Genomic DNA, 27,475 nt, shown 5'->3' on the forward strand with positions numbered 1-27,475 from the left:
GGTGCTGTGCAAGCCCTGCCCAGCAGTGGCTAACACATCCTGAGTTATCAACACTGCTTTAGCCATAGCCCCAAACTGGCAGCTAGAGAGAAAATTAACTCTACCCCAGCCAAAACAGCCCACCAAACTATGAATTTTTGAATTTAAACCAAAGCTGAAATTTCTTTCTGTTGCTTACAACCCTTTGAAAGAACGTAAGCAGGGCCCATGACTGTCTTCCCTGCCAAAGCCCACATCAATGTCACCTTTTGTTCCCAGGACTTCAGAGGATGGCTCGCCCCTCCTTTTTGCATGCTGCTTTGGGTTTTTGCAGGCATTCTCCTTTCCTCCAGCTTTTGAAACTTTTCAATGGAAACTTCATGGCCGTCAGTACAGGTTGCCCAACAACATATGTTGAAACCCCTTCCCTCAATGATGACTGTCTTACAGTGGGATAACCCTCTGCTCTGGCCTGATCCACACTTCCATTATAATTTGTCTCCCACAGAGATGTCAACAGGCCTCATTCAAGTCTCAGTCCCTCTCAAACTGCACAACTAGAATTTCCCTTCCAGAAAAGAAAGCAGAACTCCTGTTTTAGAATTAAACTCAAACCCTTGTTATTTTTATTATTATTGTTATTATTATTGTTATTATTATTGTTATCAATAGGTAAATAGATGCATATCCATTTGGATGGAGAAATCAGCACATCAGATATATTATTTTCCATTCAAATATGAAATATAAGTGTTGATATTTTAATACATATATTTTCCTACACTTTCCAGAAAGTGAATTTTTGGTTTCTTGGTTCTGTTTGTTTCTTGTGTTGCTCTGGTAAAATCCCCTCTGCTATCACCTTTTCCCCATCCTTTACACACACCAGAGGTTACACCACCAGCACTCCACTGACAAATCTTGTTGGAACAAGAAGCTGATCAATACAAGATTACAGAGAGCTCTGTTTCCATTTTGCAACATGGACCTGCTAGAGCTCTACTGCAAAGACTCATGTCCTAAACAACTTAGAGATGCCATAACATTACTCCTATTTCATTGCATTAAACCACAAATTATAAGTTAGGTTTCTATTCTGGTATTATTCAGCTCCTTCCAATGCAGTTTAACAGCTGGAAATGAGAAGGCAGCAGCTCCTTGTTACCAGGCAACTCTTCCCAACCACCAGCAGCTTGCCCCAGGGATCAGGGCTTGAGAGCTGCTCTGCAGTGACAGCTCTTCTCCCTTCCAAGCCCAGACTGATGCGTGGAGGCCGCTTCAGGGCAGAGTTCCCTCTAAGAGCTCAGAGCATTGGCAAGAGCTACATCTTGTTAAAACTCTGTTTTTGTCTCTCACTGTCCCGTCATATTGTGTTATACAGCTGGGAGTTTTTATTGCTTTGAGTTAATGAGAACAATAAAGAAACATCATGGTCTTCTGCTAAGAGGCCCTTTTCACAGTCAGCAATGAATATCAGTACTCTCCCTCCTGCCTTGGAGAGACAGATCCAACTCAAGTAATGTCTCAGCAACTCCACTTGTCATCTTGGTGTTTGTATTATTCCTAGCGAGGTTTTGTAGAATGTATTGTATGGGCTTATATTTGTTCTTATTGTTTTGCTGCAATATTCTTCTCCTCCTCATGTCATCCTTGAATTTATTTGCATTAATTTTAGGCTTTATTCGAGCAACTAAAACTCCCCTAGGACTCAAGCACATGTGAAACGCATAGGAATAGCAGCTATGATGACCTCATGGTATATTCATATACCAATGGCCTAATGAAACACCAATCCTGTCCACCAGCAATGTTTATGACATCCCTTACATCACTCAAAAGTTCATTCCTACTCACAATCTGGTTTGGGATTCAGGCTTGTTGAATTCTTGTCCTCAGTTTAAGTCAGAACCGGCTCTATCTGCTGACACTGCATTTTCTCTCAACATTTTCCTGACAATCACGCAGGTCGTGATAACTTATCCATCATCGGGGTGCCCATTATTTTAACTCAGCACACCTCCTCAGGGCCGAGGACATCAGAGAAAAGAGGAGAAGAAACATAAGTGTCCGTGTTGGTGCAATGCTCCAAAGCAAGGTTCAGTCGTCTCAGCTGCAGAGCATCCAGCAGGAAAGCTGATGGCCCTGAAGAGAAATTGGTCCCTTGCAAAGGCTGTTCCTCCGGTCATTCAGTTCAGCATACAGACATGGGCATGACTAGCACCTGAAGAAAAGAAGCTTTTCTCCTTCTCCCTCCAGCATAATGTATCACTGCCAGAAAATAAGGTTTGGATCCCTTATTGAAGAGAGACATTAAATGGAGAGTCTTTTATGAAATTTCTTTTTAAGTAAATGACATGTGTGAAAGATGAACAACATTTTTTCTACATCTCTCTCCATGCATTCAGCTCCACTTTTTACCCAAGTCTTTGATTCTCTCTCTAATCGACATCTACTTATTCTTTTCATCCATTTCATCATCACTAGAATTAAGCATATTTTGAAAGTTAATCCTTTTCTTCTTGGCTTAATATATGCCAATCACTCAAAAGACTTGTTCAGTATAAGGACACCTTTTCTGTGATTGTTTTTATTAGAAAATGTTAGAGTTGAGCACACCAGAGAAGAGGAATTTTATGCCATTTACATTATTAAAGACCTGTGGATGAAATTTCACATTCTCAGACAAAAATATTGGCCTGATCTAAACAAAGGCACTTGTTTGTGTGGCTCCATGAAGGACTTATATTTGGAAGAGGAGAAAGTAGTTCTTTGTATTTATCCCTGAATATGAAAATAGCCTGAATCCAAGCATGGCTTCTAATTGCTTTTCGTTGCGGTTTCTCATCCTTCTGACATTCTTTTTCATCACCACTTTCATTCTACATCAGTGTGTGTCTTGGAATAAGATTTCACATATGCATCAGTAACATCTTTCAGTGGAGCTGCATGACTATCCAGCATTACACTGAGTGCGTGGAAATGTTCTTAGAAGGCTTGCATCCCATTTTTGTTACCCTCCCACTTTCACTTCTCATCATCACAAATACTTTACAATTTTAATTTATTTTGACTCACTTAACAGCCAGGCATCAAATGAAGCTGATGTGTCCAAAACTCTGTTTTTAAAAAGGAAAGTGCAGGCTGTGCAAAAAGCCCCAGCTCATCTGCAGCAGTGGCACATTAGAAGGTCCAGATGGATCTACCAAATGGGTTTCCCAAGCAACAGGGATTGCATTGGTACCATGAAAGGTTCCTGTCTTGAAGTCTGGGTTCAATTCCTGCTGATGACAAAAAGAAATCTTAAATTTTTAGTGTGGGAACCCATACTTTGTCTAATTAACTGAAGCCCACCTGGTCAAGCTGCACACACTGCTACAGGAGCTTTTTCACCTTTGGGTGAAACAAAATTACAAATCCTCAGATCTTCAAAATGACACTGTTTCAGTGAGGAATTTTTATGTGATTTTTCCATACAAACAAGATGCGTGTGTGTGTGTGTGTGTGTGTGTGTGTGTGTGTGTGTGTGTGTGTGAAGACAGTAGGATATCTGGGATTCTAGTTTTTTTATATAAGTTACCTGCTAGGGGCATTCTAAAGTTATTTATGGTCTGTCTGCCCACAGTAGTTCCAGTTTGTGAGCTCCCTTCTTTGCCTTGTCACACGTGTTGAAAATTAAGGTATCTTTCAACCTCTACAAAATTCTTTTTTTAAATGGCAACATAAGGAGACGCTCGAGAGACATTTAGTGATGGCACAACAGGTGCTTAATCATCAAGCAAGAAATCTATTAGAACTGAATTTATTATCCTCAACTGGATAACAGACATGTGAAGGCAGGAGTGAGATAAAAGGAACTGGTGTTCCTCCACAATGAAGGTAAGTCCACAATCTAATGCTTGTATCCCAGAGGTACAGAGGTTGTTTCAAAACGGAGAAAAGCAAAGCTATTTTTTTAAAAAGGGAGTAAGAAGTAAAAAGCAGAGTCATATATTGAAGATCTTCTCCACAACATCATGTCACCATAAATCAACAGCCTCACTGGACTCCCTGCCTCCAGGTGCTTAGTGGTGACTCAGATTCACACAAAACAGACTCTTTGGTCCTGCACCCCCACCTCAACCCTTTGGTGTCCTGCAGAGGCATATAATAAACCAGGAGCTAGATGTCCTGTAGGCTCTGGCAGGAGGTCTGTGCTGTTGGTTGGTGCCATTCAGTCTGGGAGCTCACCTGAGGATGGCAGTGGCTGGTTCTGCCAGGAGTTTGCTCGCTGTCTGCATGCTGAAGAAGGAGTGCCACTGTCCAGGTAAGCAATTTGGTTTTGCTAGTGCCTAAAGACATTTTCAGTCACCATTTTAGCCTCTAATGAAAGGAAACCTCATTCACCTGAAACCAAGAGAGGCACAGAGAGAACAAGATGACAGTTCAAAAACTTCCTTGCCCTTGAAACATGCAGTTTATTTCCTGGCATCAGTCCGTGAATTATAGTTGACAACTAAGCAGCAAGTTCCAGATCTTAATGTGCTGAGTATGTTTGGCGTATGGCCAGCCTGTACTGCACTCAGGTCCAGGATCATGGAATCAGCTCTCTTACTCTCAGAGGGATTTTCTGATTAACTATGCTGCCTTCCATAATCATTTAATTTCTTAAATATTCTGATGTAATCTCATATCCTTCTACTCATAAAATACAAGCAAAAATAGGAATGACACTTTAGGAACACTTTCAAAAGAAAAAAAAAAACAGGAAATGAATGTGGAATGAGCATGTGAAACAGTCACTTGCTCTAAAATCTGAGATACCATGGGATGTGAGACAACTCATAGGACATATCTAACCAATTTTTCCTTGAGGTGAGAAAAGTGCTTTACACAGAAGAGAGGGTCCTTCAGAAGTCAAGAACATGCACCTCACAGTGTCCCTGGCTAGAAGACTGATAGAAGGAAGGAAGGACAGGCTTGGAAATCCCTTCCTCTTGTCCACAATGAATATATAGAATCATAGAATTATTTAGGTTGGGAAAAAACTCTACGTATCCCAGCACTTCAGGTCCACCACTGAATCATGTCCCCAAGTGCCACACCCACACATTTTTTGAACACTTCCAGAGATGATGATTCCGCTATTTCCCTGAGCAGCCTATGCCAAAGCCCGACTGTTCTTACCATGAAGAAACTTTTCTCAATATCCAGTCTAAATTTCCCCTGGCACAACTTGAGGCCATTTCTTCTTGTCTTGTGTTTTGTTAGCTGGGAGAAGAGACTGACCTGCACCTCACTACGACCTCCTTTCAGGTAGTTGTGGTTGTAGGTGCCCCCTGAGCCTCCTTTGCTCCAGGTTAAACACCCCCAGCCCCCTCAGCCACTCTTCATAAGACTGGTGCTCCAGACCCTTCACCTGCTCCATTGCCCTGCTTCTTCAACTCCAAAGTTGTGAGGCCTGTATACTCTTCTCAGGACATTTTAGTTTCATTCTGCAGTTTGGTGACTACAAATCGGTGGCAGGAATCTAAATGAACTTTGCTGAGTTAAACCTTCTGCTACACCTCTGCAGCTTGTCTACACACTACACTGGTTTCTTTTGGGATTAATTAAGGAAGAGAAAGCAAAGGACATCAGTTGGAATTTGGAGTAAGTGTCTCAAGGTCTGTGAACCAATGAACCACTTTTAGATTTTTGATCCTTAACAAACACCTTCTAGCTGTATTTTTAGTCACTTCTCTCAAAACTTGTTAGATTTGGTGCATATTTCTGGTTGGTGTCTAAAAACCAATGGAAACTAATCCTACAGATTCAGATTTATATTTGGAAACATCTGTGTCTAGATTACTCTAAAATCAAATGAGAGTCTAAAATGGGACATGCTGAGAGTACAAGCAGTTCATGTAACATTGTTTTAATATTTTCAGCATTATTTTTCTATGCAGTTTTTCATGTTCCCTAAGACATTACTGGGACAGCTGATACCAGATAACAAAAAACCCCCATGAATTCTGAAGAAAATTAAACTGCTACTTTATTCAACTCAGTGCTTAATTCTGCCTTAAAAGCTACCATGCCAGAAGAATGGAAGGTGGAAAATACAACTATTGAAGAGACTTCTGAGCTCACCAAAATCAGTGTTTGATGTCTGTGCCAAGTAACTTACTGGAAAATGTAAGAAATAATAGAACTGGTGAACTGAATGATGTGTTGGAGAAGAATCAGCATTGCATACCAAGAAGGATGTCTTGTTTTGCAAATCTATTTGAGATTCAAGGAATGATATTTATTTAGACAAGGATGGTTCTGATAATATTAGATACTTGGATTTTAAAAAAATTTTTGAGATGGTCTTTTACCATATGCTCTCAAAGTGTGATCATATGGGATAAACAGAAAAGAATAAAAAAAATGTGAAAGAAAGAAAACTCATCATTAGATTACACAATATAATGCAGTTTCCAGAACCCACAAAAATTTCTGCTGTTCAACATCTTCAGAAATTTTATGGAGAAGCTTAATGCCATGAGGTCAGTTGGCAGATAATACAAAATTCATCTGAACAGACAAATCTTAAACTGGTAATCAAGAATATCAGGAGACTTCTGGCAAAAAATCCCAACTTTTATCTTGGCTTAGTGAGTTGAATTTACTTGCTGAGAGGTCACATCAGTGACAAAGTTGTACAAAGATTGTACATCTGGGGATAAGGTGGAAGCTTAGAGGGAAGGCAGAGTGGGACAACCTGTTTTGGTAGCAAGAAGCTGTTCAGTTGGCTTGGCTGTATCACTTGATAACACTCTTCATGTGACAGGGTAATAAATGACAAGAAAAATTTAATATACAGATACACAAAGTGACACATCCATGAAAGACAGCCCTTACCTTCTGTATTCACTGGTAAATCTGCACTCAGGAAAGGCCTTTCCACTCAGGAAAGAGATCTCAGACCTCTCGTTCATGGCTCTGGGGAGAGAACAGGTCAAGATGTGACTCATGCAATGTTTGAATATAGTAAGAAAAAAACCAGAAGTAAGAAGGAAGCAGGACACTGTTGCTATAATATTGTATCTTGAATATTGCATGTAGTTTTGTCCACATTGTCTGAAAAGAAGTATAAATAGAAAACATGCAGGGCAGGATAAAAAGGTGGGGAATGGCTTCTGTTTGAGGGGCTCAGGCTGCAATCCCAGAGCAGACTATGGATTTACTGCTGTAATCCCACTCCACACCTCTTCATGCTGTCACTGAGCTGGTTCAGCACAGTAACCTGGTAAAACACACACACACACTCTCACACTCACACACACACTGACACACACACACACACACACTCTAAAAAACAGAAGAGTTTCCTGCCAGGTGACTGAGCTGAAATGGCACAGCCACATCTGTGGATGTGGGCAGGGGGATACACGACAGAGGGAGGAAAGTGGCAGCCAGTCCTAGGAAATCTCTGCCTGACAGCTGTAGCTTTGTAAACCATTTTGGCCAGCTCTGCTGATGAAATTAGGCCCAAGCTCCTTTGCCTGCAGCTACTCGCTGTCACCCCTGAAAGCCTCTCCCTTTTGGTGTTTGTGCAGCTGTTCAGCAGCTCAGTGGGGGAACTGATCTGAAACAAAATTAATCATTTTTGCTGGATTATTCTGATAGAGTTTGCAGCATGCTAGCACTAGAAACGGATGTGGCCAAAGGACAGGGAAAAGCAACAGGGACTGGAAGTACTGCTCCTTTGAGCAATGCTAGCTCTAAGGGGTTTGGAAACAAGTAAAAGACCAAAGCTCCACAGATCAGGAAAAAGGATGGTTCTGAAATCATGTGAGAGAGGTCTATAAACTGGTATGGTAGAAACAAATAGGGCATGATCATTCACTATTTCTTAGATTACAAAAATTCAATATCCTGTAAAATTATTAAGCACTGGATTTAAAACCAGTGAGAAAAAGTTCCTGTCTAGCCTTTGTGCAAATTTAAGACCTTCCCACCACTCCTGGAGGCCAGGTGTACCAACAGATCAAAAAGCTATTTGACAAATTCATAGAGAAGTGGTACATTTGTGGCTGCTAGGGTTGCAGTGGATTTCACCTGACAGCTTTTCCTCTGCACTTCAGGATCTGAAAACAGAAAGAAAAGGCCACTTAATGGTGTTTTTTATGTTTTTATACCTCTTACCTGTACCTCTACTATTGGCCATTGTCAGACAGAAGATACCAGCCTAGGGACATTTGCTTTGAATGAGGCTGGCTCTTCTGTTTTCACCTACTTTACTTCAACTATGTGATATGAATACATTGTTTACATTTGTCATGCTGTAATTGAAGTAATTATTGTGGAGATGCAAAGCCTGTATTAGATATACCTAAATAACAAAATAAAACCAAACAAGTTATTTTTCTGAAACAAATTATGTCACTGAAGCTTTCTCGAAGAATGGATAGACATGGTGTTACTGGAGCTATCTGTCACACTTAGCCTTTGACAGAGCAGCACAGATAAAAAGCACGGCTTTAAAGCAGTGGCACTAGATAGCCTAAGAGCACCTCTGAGCTCTTACCCCACAGCTCTAGGTTACAGCTAACAGGGTTTCCCACGGTGGAAGTGTCGGATGGACAAAGGACAGTAAAGCGTGGCTTACTGTGGCTTGCAACATGTTGGTAACAAAAGACATTAATCTCTTTCCTGGGGAGTTCATCCTAAAATACTAGAACAAACTGAGAATGCGTTTCTGACGAAAACCTATGCTGGTATGTGGGGAGAGCCCAAGTTTCTAATTTACGGCAGGACTGGGTTGGGTTTGGTGCCAGCTTCTCCCTTCCTAGTGATGAGCCCCGGAGCTATTAAAGAGATGTGCCTAGAGGTGAGGGCGCAGTCTCCCCGCCCGCTCCCCGCGTCCTACCGGCCGCCCATCGGCCCGACTGCCCGCGACCGCCCCCGCCGCTCGGCACGGCCGCTCCCGGGCGGCCGGGCAGGTACGCGGGGCCGGGCCGGGCGGCCGCTCCGCCGCGAGGTGTGTCCCTGAGCAGCGGCTCGGCGGTGCCTTGTGAGGATTGGGCAGGGCGGGCGAGCGGCTCCGCGGCTCCCCCGCCGGGCTCCGCCGCCGCGCTCCCGCAGTAGCAGCGCGCTCGCCGCCCGCGCCGCTCCCGCTCCCGCCGCTCCCGCCGCGCCGCCAGCGCCCGCCCCGGCCCCGGCCGCCGCCGCATCGTGATGCCGCATCCCGCGGCGCCCCTCGGGGCCGCCCTGCTGCTCGTCCTGCTGGCGGCGGACTCCTCGCAGAGTGAGTACCGCGGGGGGGTCCGTCCCTCCCGCACACGCCGCCGAGCATCCCCCGCCGCCCTGCGTGTGTGCGGGTGCGGGCTGTGCTGCCGGGGCGGGGTGGGGTGCGGGGGGATGCGCGGCTTCGCGGCCGCGGTGAGGGCGGTGGCGGGGTCAGGGGATGCGGGCGAGGGGCCGCGCTGAGGCCGCGGCGACCCACGGGCGGCGCCCTGAGCAGGGAGAGCGCTCGGTGCCCCTCGGAGGGGCGGTCTGGTGTGCGGGGTGGGGGTCGGGGGATCCGGGGCGATCAGGCGGGCTCAGCTGTTCACCGCTGCCTGCCCTTGCTCCTGCTCCTCTCCTCCTCCTCGTCCTGCTCCTGGCCTCCCAGCCGTGCTGCTGCGCGCCCCGGAAGCCGCCCAGTTCCTGCGGCAGAGGCAGCGGCGAGCCTACCAGATCTTCGAGGAGACCAAGCAAGGACACCTGGAGAGGGAGTGCGTGGAGGAGCACTGCAGCAAGGAGGAGGCCCGGGAGGTGTTTGAGAATGACCCAGAGACGGTAAGGACACAGAGCCGCCGCGGAGATTTGGGGGGGTTGTCCGGCTCTGCGCTCCCGCCCACCCTCTGTCCGCGGCTGGATGCCAGCTACCGGCACAGCTGGGAAAGGCATCTGGAGGAGGAGGACCCCGGGCCATTAGGTGAATGACTGGAAGACACACTGTGCTCAGCCTGCACAAGGGCAGTGCCAGGGCTGTCCAGTCAGGAGCGTGTCTATGAGTGTGGTCTGAGTGAGCAGCCCAGCCCTGGCACCGGCTGGCAGGACTGCCACTGGAGCATAGAAAGGTCCTGTTCACCCATGGTCCAAATCCAAGAAGCAAGACCAGTGCAGTGTAATGATGCAGACTGCTTCTCTGTCTGGATACCCTGCTCTTCCCTCCAGCTTCCCATCCCAGCTGTATTTAAAATCCCCTTAGTGCTGCAGCATATGTTGCAACTGGGCCTTCTCAGATGAATATCCTAACCACTCTTAAATCCGTGGGGGCCAATTCAACTTGGTCAGCATCTTGGAATCAGTAGGTTCAGGACCTGTCACTACAACAGCAGGAGGGCACACATATGGGAACGTGGTGCTGCTGCACTTCTAACACTGTGGATTCCAGTCTTACCAAGGCTGACTTTCACTTCAATCTTCTCTCTTTGAGCAGCAAGCAGATGCTTACTAAGCTTGGCTTACTCCTCCAGCCACTTTACACTTCCTCTCAACACTGTTTTGGGTAGGCTGTTCTCATTGCAAGGACTATCTGGCATTGATTTAGCAGTGGGAAGCGGATTTTCTTGGTGTTCAAACTGAAGCTCCGTTCTGCACAGCATGTTCCTGTTAATGGTATGATGCTCTAGGGAGAAGATAGGACAGAGGCAGGGAGAGAGAGAGAGAGAGAGAGAGTGAGCACGTGTGTGTGTACACAGAGGCACAAACCACAGGGAGGGGAGGGATTTAGCAGAGGAGATGTTTTATGCTTCAGTAAGACAAGTCTTGACACGTGTGCTTCATTGGCAGCCTCAGCACTGGATAGACAGTGCACAGTGCAGTAGCTTGCTGTCACAAGACAGTAGTGAGCACAGCAAAAGCAAAGTGATGTGGTTTTGACAGTCTTTATTTTCAAGATTAATATGGAACACTTGCCCAGGTGGTGTTTAATGTTGCACCTTTTATGTGTACGTGTAGTCACATCTGCAGGTAGTAGTGTTTGCTTCTGCTCTGCAAAAACTGAGCTCCTTCAGAATGTGGATAACTGTAATGGGGTGAGAGTGGCTGGCACAGCTACCCTATTTGTGTTGAGTAATATAACTTTAAACTCAATATAAATATTTATCACATAGCAGTGAGTACAGGGAAAACTACGATGAGTGTGATTTTGCAGCCTTTTGGAACAAAGGTGGTCTAAGGTCACTACTTTTACTAACTGGCTGCTGGCCAAGAAGGTAGCCAAAGGCGATGTATTGATAGATTAGTTTAAGGGTAGGATAGAGTACAAATATGTCAGGAGTTTTTAACAGTATTTGGTACTGATTTTGTAAATTGTAAAGAATACACAATTCTCCTACTGAAATGACAATAGTGAAATCATTTTGGTTTAAAATCTTTTCACATATAAATTCTTTAAGATAGCATTATACTTTCAGTGTGTTTTGTAGGACAATGCTGGCTTTCTGTTATTGCAAATGATTTTGATTTTTTGGTGCATTTCCTTTGCTATTGCTGCTAGGTTTCACTCTATTCTGAAAACATGAAGAGTGGCTAGATGGGCTTCTAGTGTCTGTGCCCCCTAACATGTCCTTCTACACCAGGACACTTAGATCTGCAGAGACATAAGGTCCTACCTTTTCTGAGACACAAACCTCCCAAGAGCTGTGAAGTTGCTTGTTATGTCCTACTCCTTGCATTACTTTGCTTCAATTTGATTGAGAAGCAAGTGTGCTGTAATATATCAAGGGGGATTTATGGCCCTTCCTCTCCCTTTTGCAATCAGTATGTGACGTGAAAGCAGCAGAGCTGTTCAGTAGCAGCTTTCTAATGCATGGTGGCAGAGGTTATGTATGTGGGCTGTTGCTGCTCTGCACTGGAAGACTTCACTGTTTTGTAGTGCATAGGTGACTGCTCTTTCAGCAATAACCGTGGATTTCATGGACAGAGTATTAATTCACAATGGAAGCATATTTTAAACAGTAGGGAGTTGTTGTGCTGTCATTTCACTGATGCTGTGTTGTACATCCAGTCTTAGTGACTGACAGAAGAAGGAAGGTAGTTGAGACAGACCTGACCTAGGAAAGCCAAAACCTGTTGTAAACAACACCAAGCTTTTTGAAGAATTACAGTAATTGCAGTCATGCTTCAGCGTATTGCCAGGCTGCAGCTGATCCGTGCTGGTAGAGTGAGCTTCTATTGACCAGGGAAATGAAGAGATTGCTGTTGACAGAAGATTCCTTGTAGTTTAGGAAGGATGAAATTTCTGCATGTGCCTGCTGAACCTGGTCCCATGGATTAACTCTTTAGGTTGTAGCAGAAAGAAGCAGCTACAGTACTTTTTGCCCTGTGCTAAGCTCTGAGGCTGTGGAGGCAAGCCATGACAAACGCAGCAGTGCAGTCTGCCCTGTTGCATCTCCCAGGTTTTATGCTTTAAGTCACCAGATGAGCATCTATGTGGGCATTTGGCTGTTTACTGTCCCACAGGAGCAATGGTCTTGCAGCCTTGACAACTGAAAGTTAGTTTCAGGTTAGTTGATCAATCTTGATGCTTCTCAGTTCAGCCTCGAGGAAGGGTTGTGATGTCAGACCAAAAGTGTTGTCCCTCTTCCCTTTTCCCCTCCATTAGATGCTAATGAATGAGTATGAGTCTTCCTTACCAACCTTGCCATTCTTGACTATGCTGTGGTTGTGGGAGGAGAATTTGAAGGCCTAATTTTAAGACCTATGACCTAAAGATGTGATAGGAAATTTCATTAACTGATTCAATAAAACAGTTCCAGAAGTTGAGGTAAGATGAAGCAAGGTTGTAACAGCTCATGTGATGCTTCCCATGCTTCCCATATCTTTATGCAGCCAATTGTAACATCTAGCCAAGAATTTTGTGGAAATATACCGATTTCCTGGACAGAGCAGTAAATGCAAAGACATGTCACATACCTATACCAGAGCACCCTTCTTCAGGGCCTTCCATTGTTTCAGTGATCAGCTTTCCATAACAACATCTGCAGGCAGTCAGCAGAAGATGCACATTCTCTGAAACCTGAATGTGGATTTTGCCACATGTGAGATTACTTACATCAGCTGCTAAGAATAGTGTATCAGGCGGGGCCCAGGAGCCATTCATGTGCAGGGCAGTGCAGCTTTTGTCTTTTATGTTACGGAAAATATAAATATCACCTCGCTCAGACTAGAGGAAGGAAGATCAATTGAAACATTTTTAGATTGTTTTGGTTTTTTTTTTTTAAGAGGCAGAACAAACTCAGTCTGTGCCACTTGTATGACTATACATGGTAAAAGCAAGTAGCCTGGATTAATGAGTCTTGCAGCCTACCTTTTTCATGAAGCTCATTATAGCATCCTTTAACATTGCTGCAGAATTCTGGGATGGTTCCTGTTTTGTAATTTCATTTTGTAATTTCATTATGCTAGAGGTGCCAAACAGAAAAATTAAAAGATAATATAGAGGTAAAAAAAAAAAAAAAAAAAAGGATGGAAAACATCTTGATGGGAGGTATGCAGGCTGTTTCTGAATGTGATCTATTCAAAATTCATGCTAGGTGTGATAGATGGGATGAAGTTGCAAAATATCTTGGATACAGAGATAAGAATGTTATCTTATTTAGGATGCTGACAAGGCCTTATAAAAGCAGCACTGCAGAAATATTTGACCTTGGTATGCAGTCAAGGTATTACAGCTTGTTAAGTGGCTGATAAACTGCTCTGGAATTTGGTTGACCCGTTCTAAAAAATCTGGTCATCCAAGCATGTAAAACAAAGGGCAGAAGGGAGTGTAGATCCTGATCTTCTTAGAAACATTTATTTCACTGAAGAAAAAAGTGTCCTTGTGCAAGGAGTTTCTCTGTTTTGAAAGGCTCAGCATAGGGAAGATGTTTGAATGCAGCCTCTTACCGTTTGGTACCACAGGACGGCATCTGTCCCTGCACATCTTGCTTGCTGTTGTTACTGCTGAAGAACTACTGCTCTTCCTGCAGCTCACCATAGAAATCGCTGTGCTGAATGCATTGAAAAGTGCTGGGCACACCAGAAACGCTGATGTAGGTCAGCCTGGCCACCTGTGTTTACTGTTTATGGATTTGGCCCTCGGTGGAGCACTGTGGAAAGCCAGCTGGTTTCCATGTGCGTGCAGAATGGACATCTGATTCATAGGCAGACACATGAAATTCTGGATTTTGAGGGACTTGCATCCAAAATGTTTTTTAAATCTACGGCTTGTCAGATACACAAAACACTGGCAGAGAATCACAGCATAACTTGGAGCTGTAGAGGAATCTACTCCACTGTCCCACTCATGGCAAGGGCAGCAGTGACACCAGACCAAGTTTCTGGGGGCTTTTAGCAATCTTGTCTTGAAAATTACTGATCCTAACAAAACATCCAGCAAGGTCAGCGTTCTTTCTGCTAGGCTGGGTTTATTGAGAAGCTGAAATGCAGATGAAGCAATTTATAGGGTGTGGTAAGGGTCAGTTTGGTTGGTTTTCAGTGTGTTGACGGCTCACTGGTTTTATTTTTTATGTGTTCCATAACATAACATGGTCTTGGTAACACAGATGAACTTCATCCATGGACTAGGGTCATCCAGACTTCATTCTGATCTTTTAGGAGACATGCTTGTCAGGCAATGTTTAGATGTTATTTCTAAGAATAACAAGGTAGACACACGCTTGTAAATATTAATCAGTAAAGTATGAAGGCATGTAGAGGGAGGAGAGGAGTTGCTGTGAGAGTAAAGCAGTGTAAGATTTCTTTTAGTAATTTAGTGAATGTTGTATAGTCTAGACATGGAAAATACTGATATCATCTTTAGATACAGATGTCATCATCCCTGTATAGACTATTCCTTTAATAACCAGACAAAAATCTGGTTTTATTTGCTGTGACAGTTCTTCTCAATATACTGATTTGTTTTGACATTTTGGCAGAGCATGGAGAAAGGGCTAGATTTATAGCTGTATAAATTTCTTTATCTCTTCTTGTTGGTGCAGAGAGAGAGAAAGAGTAATTGGAAAACTCTGTGCTGATGTTTTAACCTGCTTGGACTCAGTACATGTAAGAATGGATTCCCAGGCACAGTGATACCTCCTTAATAGCTTATGAGAAAGAAAATACAGGGATACGTAGACTTTTGTCCAGGAATGGGTTGAAGGAGAGAAAAAGGAAGTAAAAATCTGAGTGCCCAGTGTATGCCACGGTGGCATCCCAGCCTGCTGGGATGAGGTCTGTATGTCCATCAGGTGCACTCCCTTCCCCTTCTTTCCTTCTCCCTGTAGTTTGGTATAAAAGACAAGGGAGTTTTGTACCAAAATCCAGTGGGTCTAACTGATCTGCAAGGCAAAAGGATTGGGACTGTGGACCAGGATGCACCCATTGCCTTGCAGTACAGACACAGTATTTGTTGGCAGTGGTGGTGTTCAGTAGCAGGAGGGTGACAAAAATACTCCCTGCCTGCCTTAGGAGGCAGGTCAGGCATTTATTGGCTAAATGCTGCTTCATCAAAAGGTTTTGAGAAGGGTGAGTGAAGTTTGCCATTGGTGGAAGCAGACACAACTCCATCAACTCTACTGGACTCATACCTGCCTGATCTGTATCAGTTTCCACTCATGGGAGAGCAGCCCAAAAATTCAGAATAGACTTGGAAATACTGACACGCCACATCACAGACATAGAGCATGCTAAATGTCCTGTGTAGCAGGAGGGAAGGAGCAAGAGAAGACAAAAGGGACTAATATGCTGAGGGGCTGTTTGAAATTAGGGTGGAAAAAGATGCTAAGATTGACAGATTGAAGGGGGGGGTTTATACTGGTTTCAAGATGGGTGACAATGGAAAACGCAGATGAAGTTAGGATAAGTCAGTTTTCTAGAGCAGTACAATAGGTAGTAATAAGTACATGAGAACGGAAAAAAGTCAGTTAAAAATTAAGAAAACAGTTTTGTGGCCATTAACTCATTAAATTTTGTTTTTATTAAATTAAAAAGAAAATTACTGGGAATTAATATTTTTTTTTAGTGCAACTGCTTAAGAATCAGGTAAGAGAAACATTGAATGTGTATAAATTGGCAGCTGTGATTCGTGTGTGTTCCATACTCTGAGTGAGCTTAATGAATTACAAGCAGTAATTTTCCACTAAGTATGAAGAACAAGGATGGAAGCATGACCACAGATTTAGAAGAAAGTGAGACGGAGCAGAGCAGCAAGGTTTACTTCTCCCCTCACATTGCTTTTCAAGGTTTGGTTTCACACTGGGGATTCAGCCTCTAGTAGAGATAAGCAACTCCTTTGCCTGTTCTTTTCACCCTTCTTGCACAGCAATTTGGGGGACTGCATGGACCAATTAAAATAACTTAACCTAAAGAAAAGTAGTCTGCAGAGAAAAATGGTAATTTTGCAGCTGGATTGGTTCCCCATTCCAGTGGGGACTGGCACGGTGGAAAGGACAGCCTGAATTAGGATGGGAAGGCCAGGTGCTGGAAGAGAAAGAGAAATGGTTGTCACAGCTCAGCCTGTCAAAGCAATGAATGAACAACCAAGCCTTGGAGAATCTGATTGAAGTTTTTCAGCAGGCCTTCCTTCTGTATCTTTGCTTTAATCACAGTTTTGTTATGACTGCTGTTCTATAGGCTCCCCACATGTGTGTGAAATTTACTTATTGATGGGTTTGTGTTTTCTCCCTGTTCCTTTGAGCATCAGCAGTGGGAACTAGAAGAAGAGCAAAGTTGGGAAGTAAGGAGGATACCCAGAAAGGGGAACAAGTGTTGGTGTTGTCTTCACTCTACATACCTGCCAGGACAGAAGGGTACATAAATGAAGAGATAAAAAGAGAACTGGTCATGCTTGCACTGCACAGAATCACATGTTCCTGGAAAGCACCCATATTGGCTGATTCCTGGAACAGGGAGTTGTAGTTCAATTCCAGAAAATATTTAGGACATGAACAGAAAAGCAAAAGTTTCTTAATCATGAAAATAATGAACAGGGAAGTATGAGATCAGATTCTGTCACAAGGGCCTGGTATCATCTAAGATGTCACTTCCCTATTCCTTACTTGCCAGTGCCCTCTGAGTCTGAGTCCTTAAATGCCTTAATGTGATTGAGTGCTGCTAGTGTGAGTTGCAGCCTCTGCAGATTAAGCAAGATCCAAAGAACCAGTGTGATTACATTATAAGGAGGGGAAAAACTAATGTGTATGAAATGCCACAGAGCCCATGAGAGATCATAGATATTTAAATCATGTTTGATAGGATATATGACATGTTCTGTTTTAAATATGGCTAAAATAATTTCAGAGTAAATATAGATGGTTTTGGAGAGACAGCCTTTTACTTATGTTACATGTTTTGTCAGACACTGTTTTCCTTACTTTGACTAAACTGTCTGAGCAAGTGTTAGTTTACCACATACAAATACTGTAACTCTTGCAAAAGTAAAGATTCAAACAAGCAACATTGAGTGAGGTGACATTTGTCCTCAAATTGAGATCTTGCACATTATTGCAGCAGGAGGGAAAGTAGCTTTTCAGTTCTGAAGAGTGGAGGAAACCTCAAGGCATTTGTGATCAGATTTCTGTCAGAATAACTTAAAATCACATGCAACCAATTGGAATCACACTAAAAATTATTTTTGTTGAAGTATTTGGCACCAGTAATATCCATTTCACACTGTTTACTGTCTCTAGTCAAACCCTGCCTCAGGCCACCCATAGAAATCAAGTCTCCATGTCCCTTGCATCTTCACAAAATGTAAAGTCTCTGTCATATATGTGAACTTTTTTTTTTCTTTTGTTTCCTTTCAGCATTTTTTTTCTCCCCTTTAATTGTGCATTCCAATCATTGGTGGGTTTTCCTTATTGCAGAGAAACAGTTTTTGCTGAAGTGGCACCTCAGTAAGCTGTTGGGAAACAGCCTTGCTGTCCAGAACAGAGCAAAGGAAGTTATGACAATAGATGGGTTTTATTTCAGACTCGAGGATTCTGCAGGGGTACCAAGTGTCTATGGAAGATGTCATGCTGGAGAGTATAGTCTTGGATGCTTCTATTTTGGAAACTTCAACAACTTGGTGGAAGGGGCAGTCCCAGTCTCTGTGCACCTGAAAAGCTGGACAGTGTGAAGTGGATACTTGACAAATGGACAAAACAATCTAAAAACCACCCTTAGCAGCTGTAGCTTGGGTGGTAGGAGATGAGACTTGGAGGCTGCTTTTGGGCTGTAATGTGACCTACTTGCTTCTCTAATGCCTTGCTTGCCAAATTGTGGAGAGGAATTCTCTTTGCTCTTCATATGGAGAATACAGATTGCCACAAAGCACAGTAGGAAGCATATTACCCTGGCTGAGTGGTGGGTCCCTCATGGTGAGAAGGAAAGCTCATGCAGGCAGCATGGCATTCATTTGAGCACAAGTTCTGAAACTACTGATTCTACGTATTTGAAATTCTGCATTGCAGAACTGCTGCATGCCCTGATAGAGGAGGAAGGCCCATATTGTTCAGTGTGAGATTTGCTGTGCATCTAAAGTCTGGGGCTGAGTTTTAAAAAAAGGAGGAGGGTTCTCGAGCATCACTGAGATTTGCATTCTCAGTTGTAACAGTTGAAAACTAGCAAACACTGAGTCACAGCCACTTATGATTGGAAGCAGTGGTTTCTTCAAGGATAATGCAAGCCCATAGTGTGGAAACATGAAGAACATTTATAAATGAGGTCTGGCCATGCCCAAGGCAAACTTTCAGTCCTGAAGGAAAGAGGAAAAGGGAGAGTCATTATATGGAAATGAGGAAAGGGCATAATGTGGGAGTTGTTGCTACTCTCTTAGATGTAACTAGGTAACTAAGAAAGTGCTTTTTAGAAATCACTGTTGCTAACACAAGTCAGTGAAATGCTCCAGTGTTAGTGGCACTGCAGTCACAGAATTACGGACTGGTTGAGGTTGGCAGGCACCTCTGGAGGCCCTTTGGTCCATCCTCCTTGTCCAAAATGATGCACCAAGAGCCAAATGCACCAAGAGCCAGATGTCCAAAAACATGAGCAGCCTTCCTATAAACTACATCTTTTATTTGTGGCCTCTAGAGCTCAAACACGATTTTAGTAAGACTGCGTGCCTTACAGCCTTACCTGACCTGGTACTCCAGCAAAATAAACAGAAGCAGTAAGCAGGCCCTTTTTCCTGAGGTCTCCAGTGTTACCAATTACTTCAAAGTAAAGCAACAGTGAGAACATTTTCCTGGTGTTGACAGGGTCATTGTTATGTTTTCAGAAGGGCTATTTTTATACAGTGACTCATGTTAACGCCTGCTCTGATTTGGTGTTTTTCCATCTTCTCTGAAAACGCAGCAGGACTAATGCATGCCCTGTATAATTACAGTAACTTCTGGATTTTACCACAGTGGACTTCATGGAGTTGAAAACAGATGGTGACCCCATCCCAATGTAGGTTTCCTTTGGCAGGGAGGCTGACACAGGTGTTTCTGCCCCTTCCACTCCACAGCTGTGAATTCCTACCTCCATGTTGCTGTTCTCCTCTGTTGTTTCAATGAGAGGCATTGTGGGGGTGGTGCCAGTGAATCCATTCTTATCATTTGGAAGGAAAAAACTCAAATGTAAAAATGGACAGCCTGGACTTTTGGGAGGTCATTTGCTTGGGTTAGTTTTTTTGAAGACTGGTATCCAGACCAGGTGTTGTAGTAGCTGATTTATCAGGGTTATAGTAAGCTCCAGCTGCAGGTGGGAGAGGAACACCTTAGCCTCATGAACAGAATTCTTATGCCCATGCTTTGTGTCACTTTACCTTGAAATAAAAGCATGCACTCTCAGATCTTGTAACACTGTTGTGGAAGCAAATAATTGTATTTAATGCATCAGAAGACTTGCTTCCAGCATATACATATATTTGTGTGAAATGGGTGGGGGCCGTGGAGCTTAAATCTTTTCTGTTAAAGCACAGATCTGTCTCTTGGGCTGCAAGAGAAAGATCCCTGGAACTGAGCTGAAATAAGCAAGCCAGGACCTGCCTGGAGAGACTGGCCTGGTGCCCTGCTTTCCACCTCACCGAAAGGGTGGAGATGTGCAGATCTCAGGCACTTCCCAGTCTCTCCCGTTTCTTCCTCTTTACCTGAGATCTCTGCTGAGCTGTACTTTGGGTGGCACACGCTGTGTAACTCATGGGTGAGTTACAGCTCATACCACAAGTTTGACCTGTAGTGGCAGCAGATAAAAGATGTCATTTACAAAAGGACCGCTCATGTCACTAGGGCACCACAGGCTGCCAGTGCCTGCTGCCAGGCCCTTGGCTCTTGTGGCTTCTGCCATCCCAGCCATACTGGTTGATAGGTAGAAACCAGACAGACAGAAAGTTTGGTGGGTCACAAGGAGGAGAAGTGGAAATACATTTAAGTTTTCTTGGGGACAGTCACAGAGGTTGGAATTTTGAGGCTACATTTGGTGTTTGGTCTCTTGTGGAGGTTGGAGCTTCTGCAGCCTTTGTCTTCCTTCTGCCTGCCCTGGGGCATTACTACTGGACAGAAGGATTAGAGAGCTTGGTACTGCCAGTGTCTGTGCAGCAGCCTGTCCAGAGGATGTTTATGTCCAACATGTATGTGTTTATAGCTTTTTATTTAAAAAGCCAATTGCTCCTGCTTTTATTTTCAGCAGTAATTAGGAAGCAGATCTAAAGGGGAAGGGCTGACCACACTTGAATGTTGACCTTTTTCGTCAGAATCCAAGCTGAAAATTTAACACTTAGATAATTCTGTGGTGATTTTTGCCACCCTAGTGGTAACAGTTAAACAACTCCCTGTGTTTTGATCCTGTGAACGGTGTGTGACTTTCTGGATGGTGAGAAGTTTATTGTGCCTGAAATTGAAAGTGGCTTGTTGAGAAATCAGCAAAATAGTAACAGAGAATCTTTGCCAACAACTTCTTCGCAAGCCTCAAAACATTTCTCTTGGCATAGAATCCTGAAAACACAATTGAACACTTGTAGTAGAAAGATGAGTTGCACACTTTTAACAGGGACCTAACCCTGTGTAGGATTTGCATTTTCTCTGACATCTGGGGGTCATTAAGCCTTAGTACATCACAGAAGACTGAAAAGACATTGAAGAGCTGAGTGCTCACATGAGAAGTAATGTGTATCTGTATCAGGTTAGGCACTGCTTGAATTTTTAACCGAGAAAACTTCTCATCAGTGTTTTTTGAGAAGGGACTGCTGTTTAAGTAGGTTCCTTTTCTCAAGGTGTAAGGTCATTCTTCATCAATCTTTTCTCTGAATGTAAATGCATTGTCATTGTATTTACAGAAGCCAGGTGTAAGAAAAATTGAATATCGCGAAAAATGAAAAGTGAATCATACAAGAATGAGTGATGTTAGAGCCTGTGAGCACGTGTCTTTATTTGTAAACCTGGAGAAGTGCTGCTGATCAGCAAGTGCTTTGTATGACATAAGCAAATGAGAAAGGGAAAGAAGAGCTAAATTTCTAGTAATAGCCTCCTGTTTAAATCACTTGGCTACATACTTTGTGGAATGAAACTTGTGGTGGTACAATGCCTTGGAGTTTCACTTATCTGCTGTTCTACTGGCATTGAATCAATACACAGGCAGTCTGAGTTTGGAAGTTATGTTTACAAAAGTAAATTCTGTACCACTTTTCTAGTACTCAGCTCATTCATCAGAGGTCAAGGAGAAAATGCCTTTGCCACCACTGACATGGAGCAATTAGGCTGATAGCCATGAATATGAAAGCTCCTATTCATTGTCCTGTGAGTGCCAAAATAGTTGTTCTTGTCAGAGTCTGGATTATCCTGTTGGTGGTTAAATACATCTACACATTCTTGTGAAGTACATGGAACAAAGGGGAAATAATGAAAGAAATGTTTGGAATATTGTGCCCCTGTCTTTTTCTCCTCAAGTGCTTGTGGAAGTTCAGTTTGTGGTTATATATGGCATATGAGCACCCATCTGAATATTTAGACTGCTTAGATTTATTTTTATTTTGACTGCATTTTTATGACTTGTCTTTTCCAAACTAAACCTTAAAAAAAAAAGAGTGAGCAAGGACCATAGTGGGTTCTGAGCTCATCATTCTGATGACACATTTCAAGCTGAAGAAACATTTCAAAGCTCAGCCCCAAAAGATGCCAAGCATATCACTCTCATATCAGAATTGAAAATTAACAACAGTGTAAGCTGCTGCTTCTACTTCTTTGCTGATGCTCTCATAATTTAGGCTGAATATTTACATGGTGTATTTAAGTAACTGGAACACATTTGCCAGAAGCAATTGATTCTTCTGCTAAATGACAGCAGTGCCATTGATTGCACTGGACAGTCCAGATCAAACTGAACCATGGTGTGTGCCTGTCCCTGTTGTTTATACATGCCTGCATAGATTCAATCCAAACATCTGTAAAAAGAGGAGAAGATAAAATAGTTTCTTCTCTTGCACATTGTATAAACCAACTAAATTTTGTAGAATGCAGGGTATTTACTGTCCCAACCTCACTGAAGATAATGTTATATGGAAATTGCTCCTCTTGCATAAAAGAGAATTATACTGTCCATATGTTTTCATAATTAGCTGAGAAGTGGTTTATTTTAAAAAAAAAATTAAACACTGATACAATGCGTAAGTTTTTCCTCATTCAATGCCCCAATTGCCATTTTAACAGCACTTGAATTAATGACTTATATATTATGAAAAACAGCATGAAGGTGGAAAAAATTGCTTTTTTCCTGGCCATGAAGTTTTGTATTTTTTTAAGAATGTGATACAATTGTCAGCTTCAGCCAATCTCCCATTCTTCCATCCAGAAAAACTGCATTTTTCTGCTGTTTCCCTGTGTTGGTACAAGCAGTCATGTGGCTTGCCAGGCCTCACCAGGCTGACTATTCTAACATGCAAGGTTAGATTCACATCACAGCAGCACAATGATGCTGCTCTCACTGTATGGCTGCACTTTGTTGATGCAAAGTCGGGAGCAGTAATGCATGACCATGTAGCATGGGAGGAATGGCAATGCCCTTTGCAGACTGGTTTTAGAGAAATGGATGTTAATTTGCAAAGTGTCATTGCTCCCTTCTGTGAGCATCCAGGATGGGATGTGTGGTACAGCAATGGGTGCTGTTTGAGTTGTAGGGTGCTCCTTGCAAGAGCAAAAAGTACTTTTTCTAGTGCCTGTGGTGTTCAGGCCCATGTCCTGCATCAGCAGAATGCCTTCGAGGAGGCACAGGGTGACTGAATGGTCCTGTACTCTTCCCTCTAGGGTTTTGCCCCAGATTCCAATTCCTTCCCCTACCTCATGCCCTCAGCAGCAGCTTTATCTCTTGGAGGGTGTCTTCATGCCCAGTCACTGACCAGGTCCGCTGCCATCAAAAATACCTTGAGACAAACTAATGTTTCTTTGCTTTTCAAATTACAAAATACATGTTTAATACTGTGCTGCTTCTGGTTCTGAATAAAAGGAAATTAGGTGTTTGGAATTGTTAAACAATTGCCTTAGAAGACCACTAAAGTAGCAGCAGTTCTTAAATAGCATGAAAATAGAAGCAAATACAATTCAATAAATCTTTGCTTTTTTTGGTTTTCTCCCCTTCTACAGGAATATTTTTACCCGAAATACTTGGGTGAGTTGCAGCTTTTATTTCCACTTTGTGGGAGTGCTGGTATGTGCCTAACACTGGAGCTTGTCACAGCTGAAGTCTCTGCTAAGGAAAGGGATGGAAATCTGATTGCAGTAAACATGTATTGCTAATCTTAAGATAGACTTTATGTTCCTTATTGTACTTGGAGGTGTGTGTTTTTACTTATATGTACATTTGCAGACAGAGATGCTTTATGTGTTTTCTGCATGTTAAAATCTTGATGTTGCATGTATATCAGTGGCTTGCAGTGTTATGAAATAATTTGTAGTTTTCTACCTTTTTCCCTTTTTAATGAAGTTAGTTTTCAACTAATCTCCTTTTAAAAAGGAGATTCTTTTTTAAAGAGAAGAGGAAAAGGTTTCTTTTTAAAAAAGAAACAAGTGCCTGATTGAACTACTGGCTTATTCTATTGACTGTATCATAGTCGTGGCATTGTACTCTTTTCTATTTGTGTTAAAAATTATGTATTTAAGATCACAAATGCCACAGTGGGAGAAAAAAAAATGTACTTTTTAGATATTTTAAGAGGTTTAGATGGTCAAATTGGAGTAGCTACTACCATAGTTTTAGAATCCTAGTAGCATCTGGTTAAGTGATCATCTTCTTCAAATGGCTCTTAACTGTTGTACATCAAAGCTAAAAGATTTTAATGAACTTCAGAATTTCAAGGCATCTGGGAGATGATAATATTGCATAGATTTTGCATCCACCTTCCAAATCCTTGCAGGCCAGGTATCATTTTGCATGCTTTGAACAGCTGTCCTTCACCACTGCAACAATAACAATTTCATTTTCTGTTTTTCAGCTTGTATTCAGAAATATGGGTCGCCGTATATGAGAAATCCAGATTTCCTTACATGTGTTCATAGTAAGCACTTTTGGTTTTTATATTGTAGTTAAATGTTCTCTTATTCTACCTGAAGGTGTGGGACTAGCTCAGCCATTTCTGGTTTTGGTAGTATTTCAGTACTGGTCTTTCTATTTTCCAGGCTTAAGACTCCATACCACTAAACAAAATCTCTCCAGTTTTATAACCTAATGCCATCTTGCTGTCGTGTTTTAGTGCTTAGATATTTCATGATGCAAGTTTCTTCCCCAACAGTTTCCCAAAGTTTGAATAGTATGAGAAGCTAGAGGGACAAGAACTAGGAGATGCCATAAGGCTGTACACAATGTTTGGCCCTTTGTTTTCTATTCCCTTGAATACTAGCTTTGGCTCACCCCATTAAGGAACCTCAAGAAAAGTATAAAGTCAAACCAGGCTTGTCTCAGCCTTCTTAAGAGATCAGTTTCATGTATCATGTGACTATGCTTTGCATATTGCTGCCCTTAAAACCTCAAATCAGTTTGGAAGCCAAACTGATAACTTTGTTTTGAAGGCTTTTTTTTTTGTCCTTCACTAACACTAGAGAAGAAAATGTAATGAATTCTTCTAATACCTTTCTAGTTACCTTTAGTCAACTTTTTACATTTATAAACTGCATTAAAACAACCTTTTTAAAGACTGAATTCCAAGGTTAATAAGTGGTATGTGAAGAATTTCTCTCATATATTGCAGCAGTATCACTTATGGATGTTGAGTCCTTTGACCTGGGAATTCTCAGACCTGTGGTACCTGTGTTGGCTGCAGTATGCCAGCTAGTCCAAAGTGGGATGTGAGGCTGAATGCTTACATTTACTTGTGCACATGGCACAGCAAAGAGGCAGGAGTTTCTGCTGAAAATGGTGATATCAACTGGGAACACTTGTTCCAGACAGCTAATCAGGGTCTCAGAAATGAGAGTCTAAAGGGTAGTGATGAAAAAATCTGAAAAAATAAAAGCTGAATAATTGTTTTTAGGGATTTCTGCCCATTGCAGATGCAGCGGTTTGGAAAGAAAATGATAATATTTTCCCCCATTAAAATATTAACAGGTTTTTAAATGGCTGAGTTTTGGCTAGCCATCATCAATTCACAGGAGAAGTAACAGAGAAGGAGCCTGAAACGCGCTTGGAAGAGTGACAGGCTTCGTGCTTGGCCAGTTCCAGTGTGTCTCTTAATTTTTCACAGATGCTGCCAAAAGACTATGTAGCTCTATGGGTTTGCAAGACTCTTCTAAACTTTGTTTCTTAACAGCCTTTCTCCTCTGAAAACAAGGTAGTGGAATGTTCTTTTAACCTGGTGTATAAAGCTACTGAACAAGCTAAGGGCTGGAGGGTGATTGACTGCACAAGTTTGTACTGGAAATAAGGCAGAAATTTTAAGTATGACAGTGATTAGACAGGTTAGACAGAATATGTGAGGACTCCTAATTTCATAAACTCTTGAGATCAGGTTACAACTAGGACTCCCCTCCAGATTCAGAGGATTTGATACAGTGTGTAAATAGGTATTTCCATCATGGGCGCTTACATGAGCAGTATTCCCATCAGAGTTAGCAGAGAGTTACTCTCCTCTGGTTCTAGAGGGATTCCCCCAGCCAAACTGTGTCTGCTCTGAGGAGACCTGAGTCCCTCCACAGACTCTGGTTTTTGTACTATCTCCACTGGCTGCAATGAGTATTTATAATTGCTTTGCAGATTGGTGCTTACTTTACACATGGATACCGATACTTTCTCTGCATATCTGGATCTTCTTCTAAAAGAGATCCTTCAGGTCATCCAGGGATTAAGGATTTGGTTCTGCAAGGCTTTGGAAAGCTCTACAGGATTTTTGGGAAATGAAGCTACACATGGCCTTAAAAAACACCATGAGATCTTTGTTATATATGTGTGCCTGCTTTTTACTATTAAATTACTGAGTGTAATATTATTTGCAGCCTAGCATTTTATGAAGTTTCAATATGAACTAATTTTTTGGGTATCAAGAAATAAATTCACAGAAGAAAGTAAAGAACTGAAAGTGACAGTCAGTGGGCATAGGCAAAGTCTTGTTTCCATACAGATTTCAAAGATGAAATTGGTAGTTCTATTCTGTGTCTGCACTTAGGAGCTTCATAGGTGCTATCAGACACAGCTCAAAGCACATGAAGAGGTCATGCTCATCACTACTTTTAACAGCTTTGGTAAAATCTGTCATGTAAATGAAAGGAAACAAAAGTTCAGTTTTTTTCTTTTGCAATGGTTTCAATCAGGAGCACCTTCTATGAAGCCAGCAGAATAACACAACTGTGAAGCCACCAGAAGAGTATAAGAGTTTGTCTTATGTTCTCAAACTCTCGTGATAAGAGGGAGCAAACAATCAGCACAGTGCTGATGTGATAGAAATCTCCGTGGTTGATACCCATGGATTATACCCTGGGTTGTTACCCTGCAAGGCATGTCAGAATCCAGTTTGAGGGGAAGAATCAGAAACTTGTGGATATACCAGATAAACTGTGCATAACCCTGTTGACTGGATTTGCTTATCAAATGACTGGAAACACTGCCATATTTAGGAGGTTTGGTGTGTGCTGCTAAAAAAACCCAAAAAACTTGCCTTACTATACCTAAACCATTCTGTTTAATGCAAACATTCTGACCTGTCTAGGACAAGGAACATCCAGGACAGGCTTGCTCTATTGTGGCTCATTGCCACCTTAACCTGGCCTCTCCTTCCCCAGCTCCTCCCCCTCCAGCATGTGTCAGCTGGGCTGTGAATTACTGGGAGCTGTTCTGGCAGGTGGATGTTAAGACAGCCCATGTAGCTGTGTTTTGTGTGGCTGTGCCTTTGCCCCAGCTCTGCACATCTGGAAGGTTTTGTCTGAACATCAGGAAATGCTTTTTCATTGTGAGAGTGAAGCAGAACTGGCACAGGTTGCCCAGGGAGCTTGTGGAGTCACCATCCCTGGGATAGTCAAAAGCCTTCTGGCCATGGTCCTGAGCTGTAGGTGGCCCTGCCTGAGCAGGGAGGTGGCAC

General features: G+C 42.6%; 1 protein-coding gene and 1 long non-coding RNA gene across 3 annotated transcripts in view; one reads left to right on the top strand and one right to left on the bottom strand.

The window, feature by feature from the left end:
* Positions 1 to 2,530: 2,530 nt before the first annotated feature.
* On the bottom strand, positions 2,531 to 8,998 carry LOC132323869 (uncharacterized). Of its 2 annotated transcripts, XR_009485443.1 has the most exons (3): positions 6,844 to 8,998; positions 4,207 to 4,362; positions 2,531 to 3,257 (listed from the first exon to the last, which is right to left on the bottom strand). It is a non-coding gene; the product is annotated as an uncharacterized LOC132323869 (long non-coding RNA). The 2 variants fall into 2 exon arrangements; XR_009485442.1 differs by having other exon boundaries at positions 2,531 to 4,362.
* Positions 8,999 to 9,087: 89 nt separating this feature from the next.
* GAS6 (growth arrest specific 6) overlaps positions 9,088 to 27,475 on the top strand; it is a 39,885-nt gene continuing 21,497 nt past the window's right edge. The window contains exons 1-4 of the mRNA XM_059839627.1: positions 9,088 to 9,232; positions 9,599 to 9,765; positions 23,556 to 23,580; positions 24,404 to 24,466. Of these exons, the coding sequence (XP_059695610.1) occupies positions 9,163 to 9,232; positions 9,599 to 9,765; positions 23,556 to 23,580; positions 24,404 to 24,466 (325 nt within the window). The 5' untranslated portion in view covers positions 9,088 to 9,162. The remainder of the gene's footprint in view (positions 9,233 to 9,598; positions 9,766 to 23,555; positions 23,581 to 24,403; positions 24,467 to 27,475) is intronic.

This window comes from Haemorhous mexicanus, chromosome 2 (genome assembly GCF_027477595.1).
Source record: "Haemorhous mexicanus isolate bHaeMex1 chromosome 2, bHaeMex1.pri, whole genome shotgun sequence".
NCBI lineage: Eukaryota > Metazoa > Chordata > Aves > Passeriformes > Fringillidae > Haemorhous > Haemorhous mexicanus.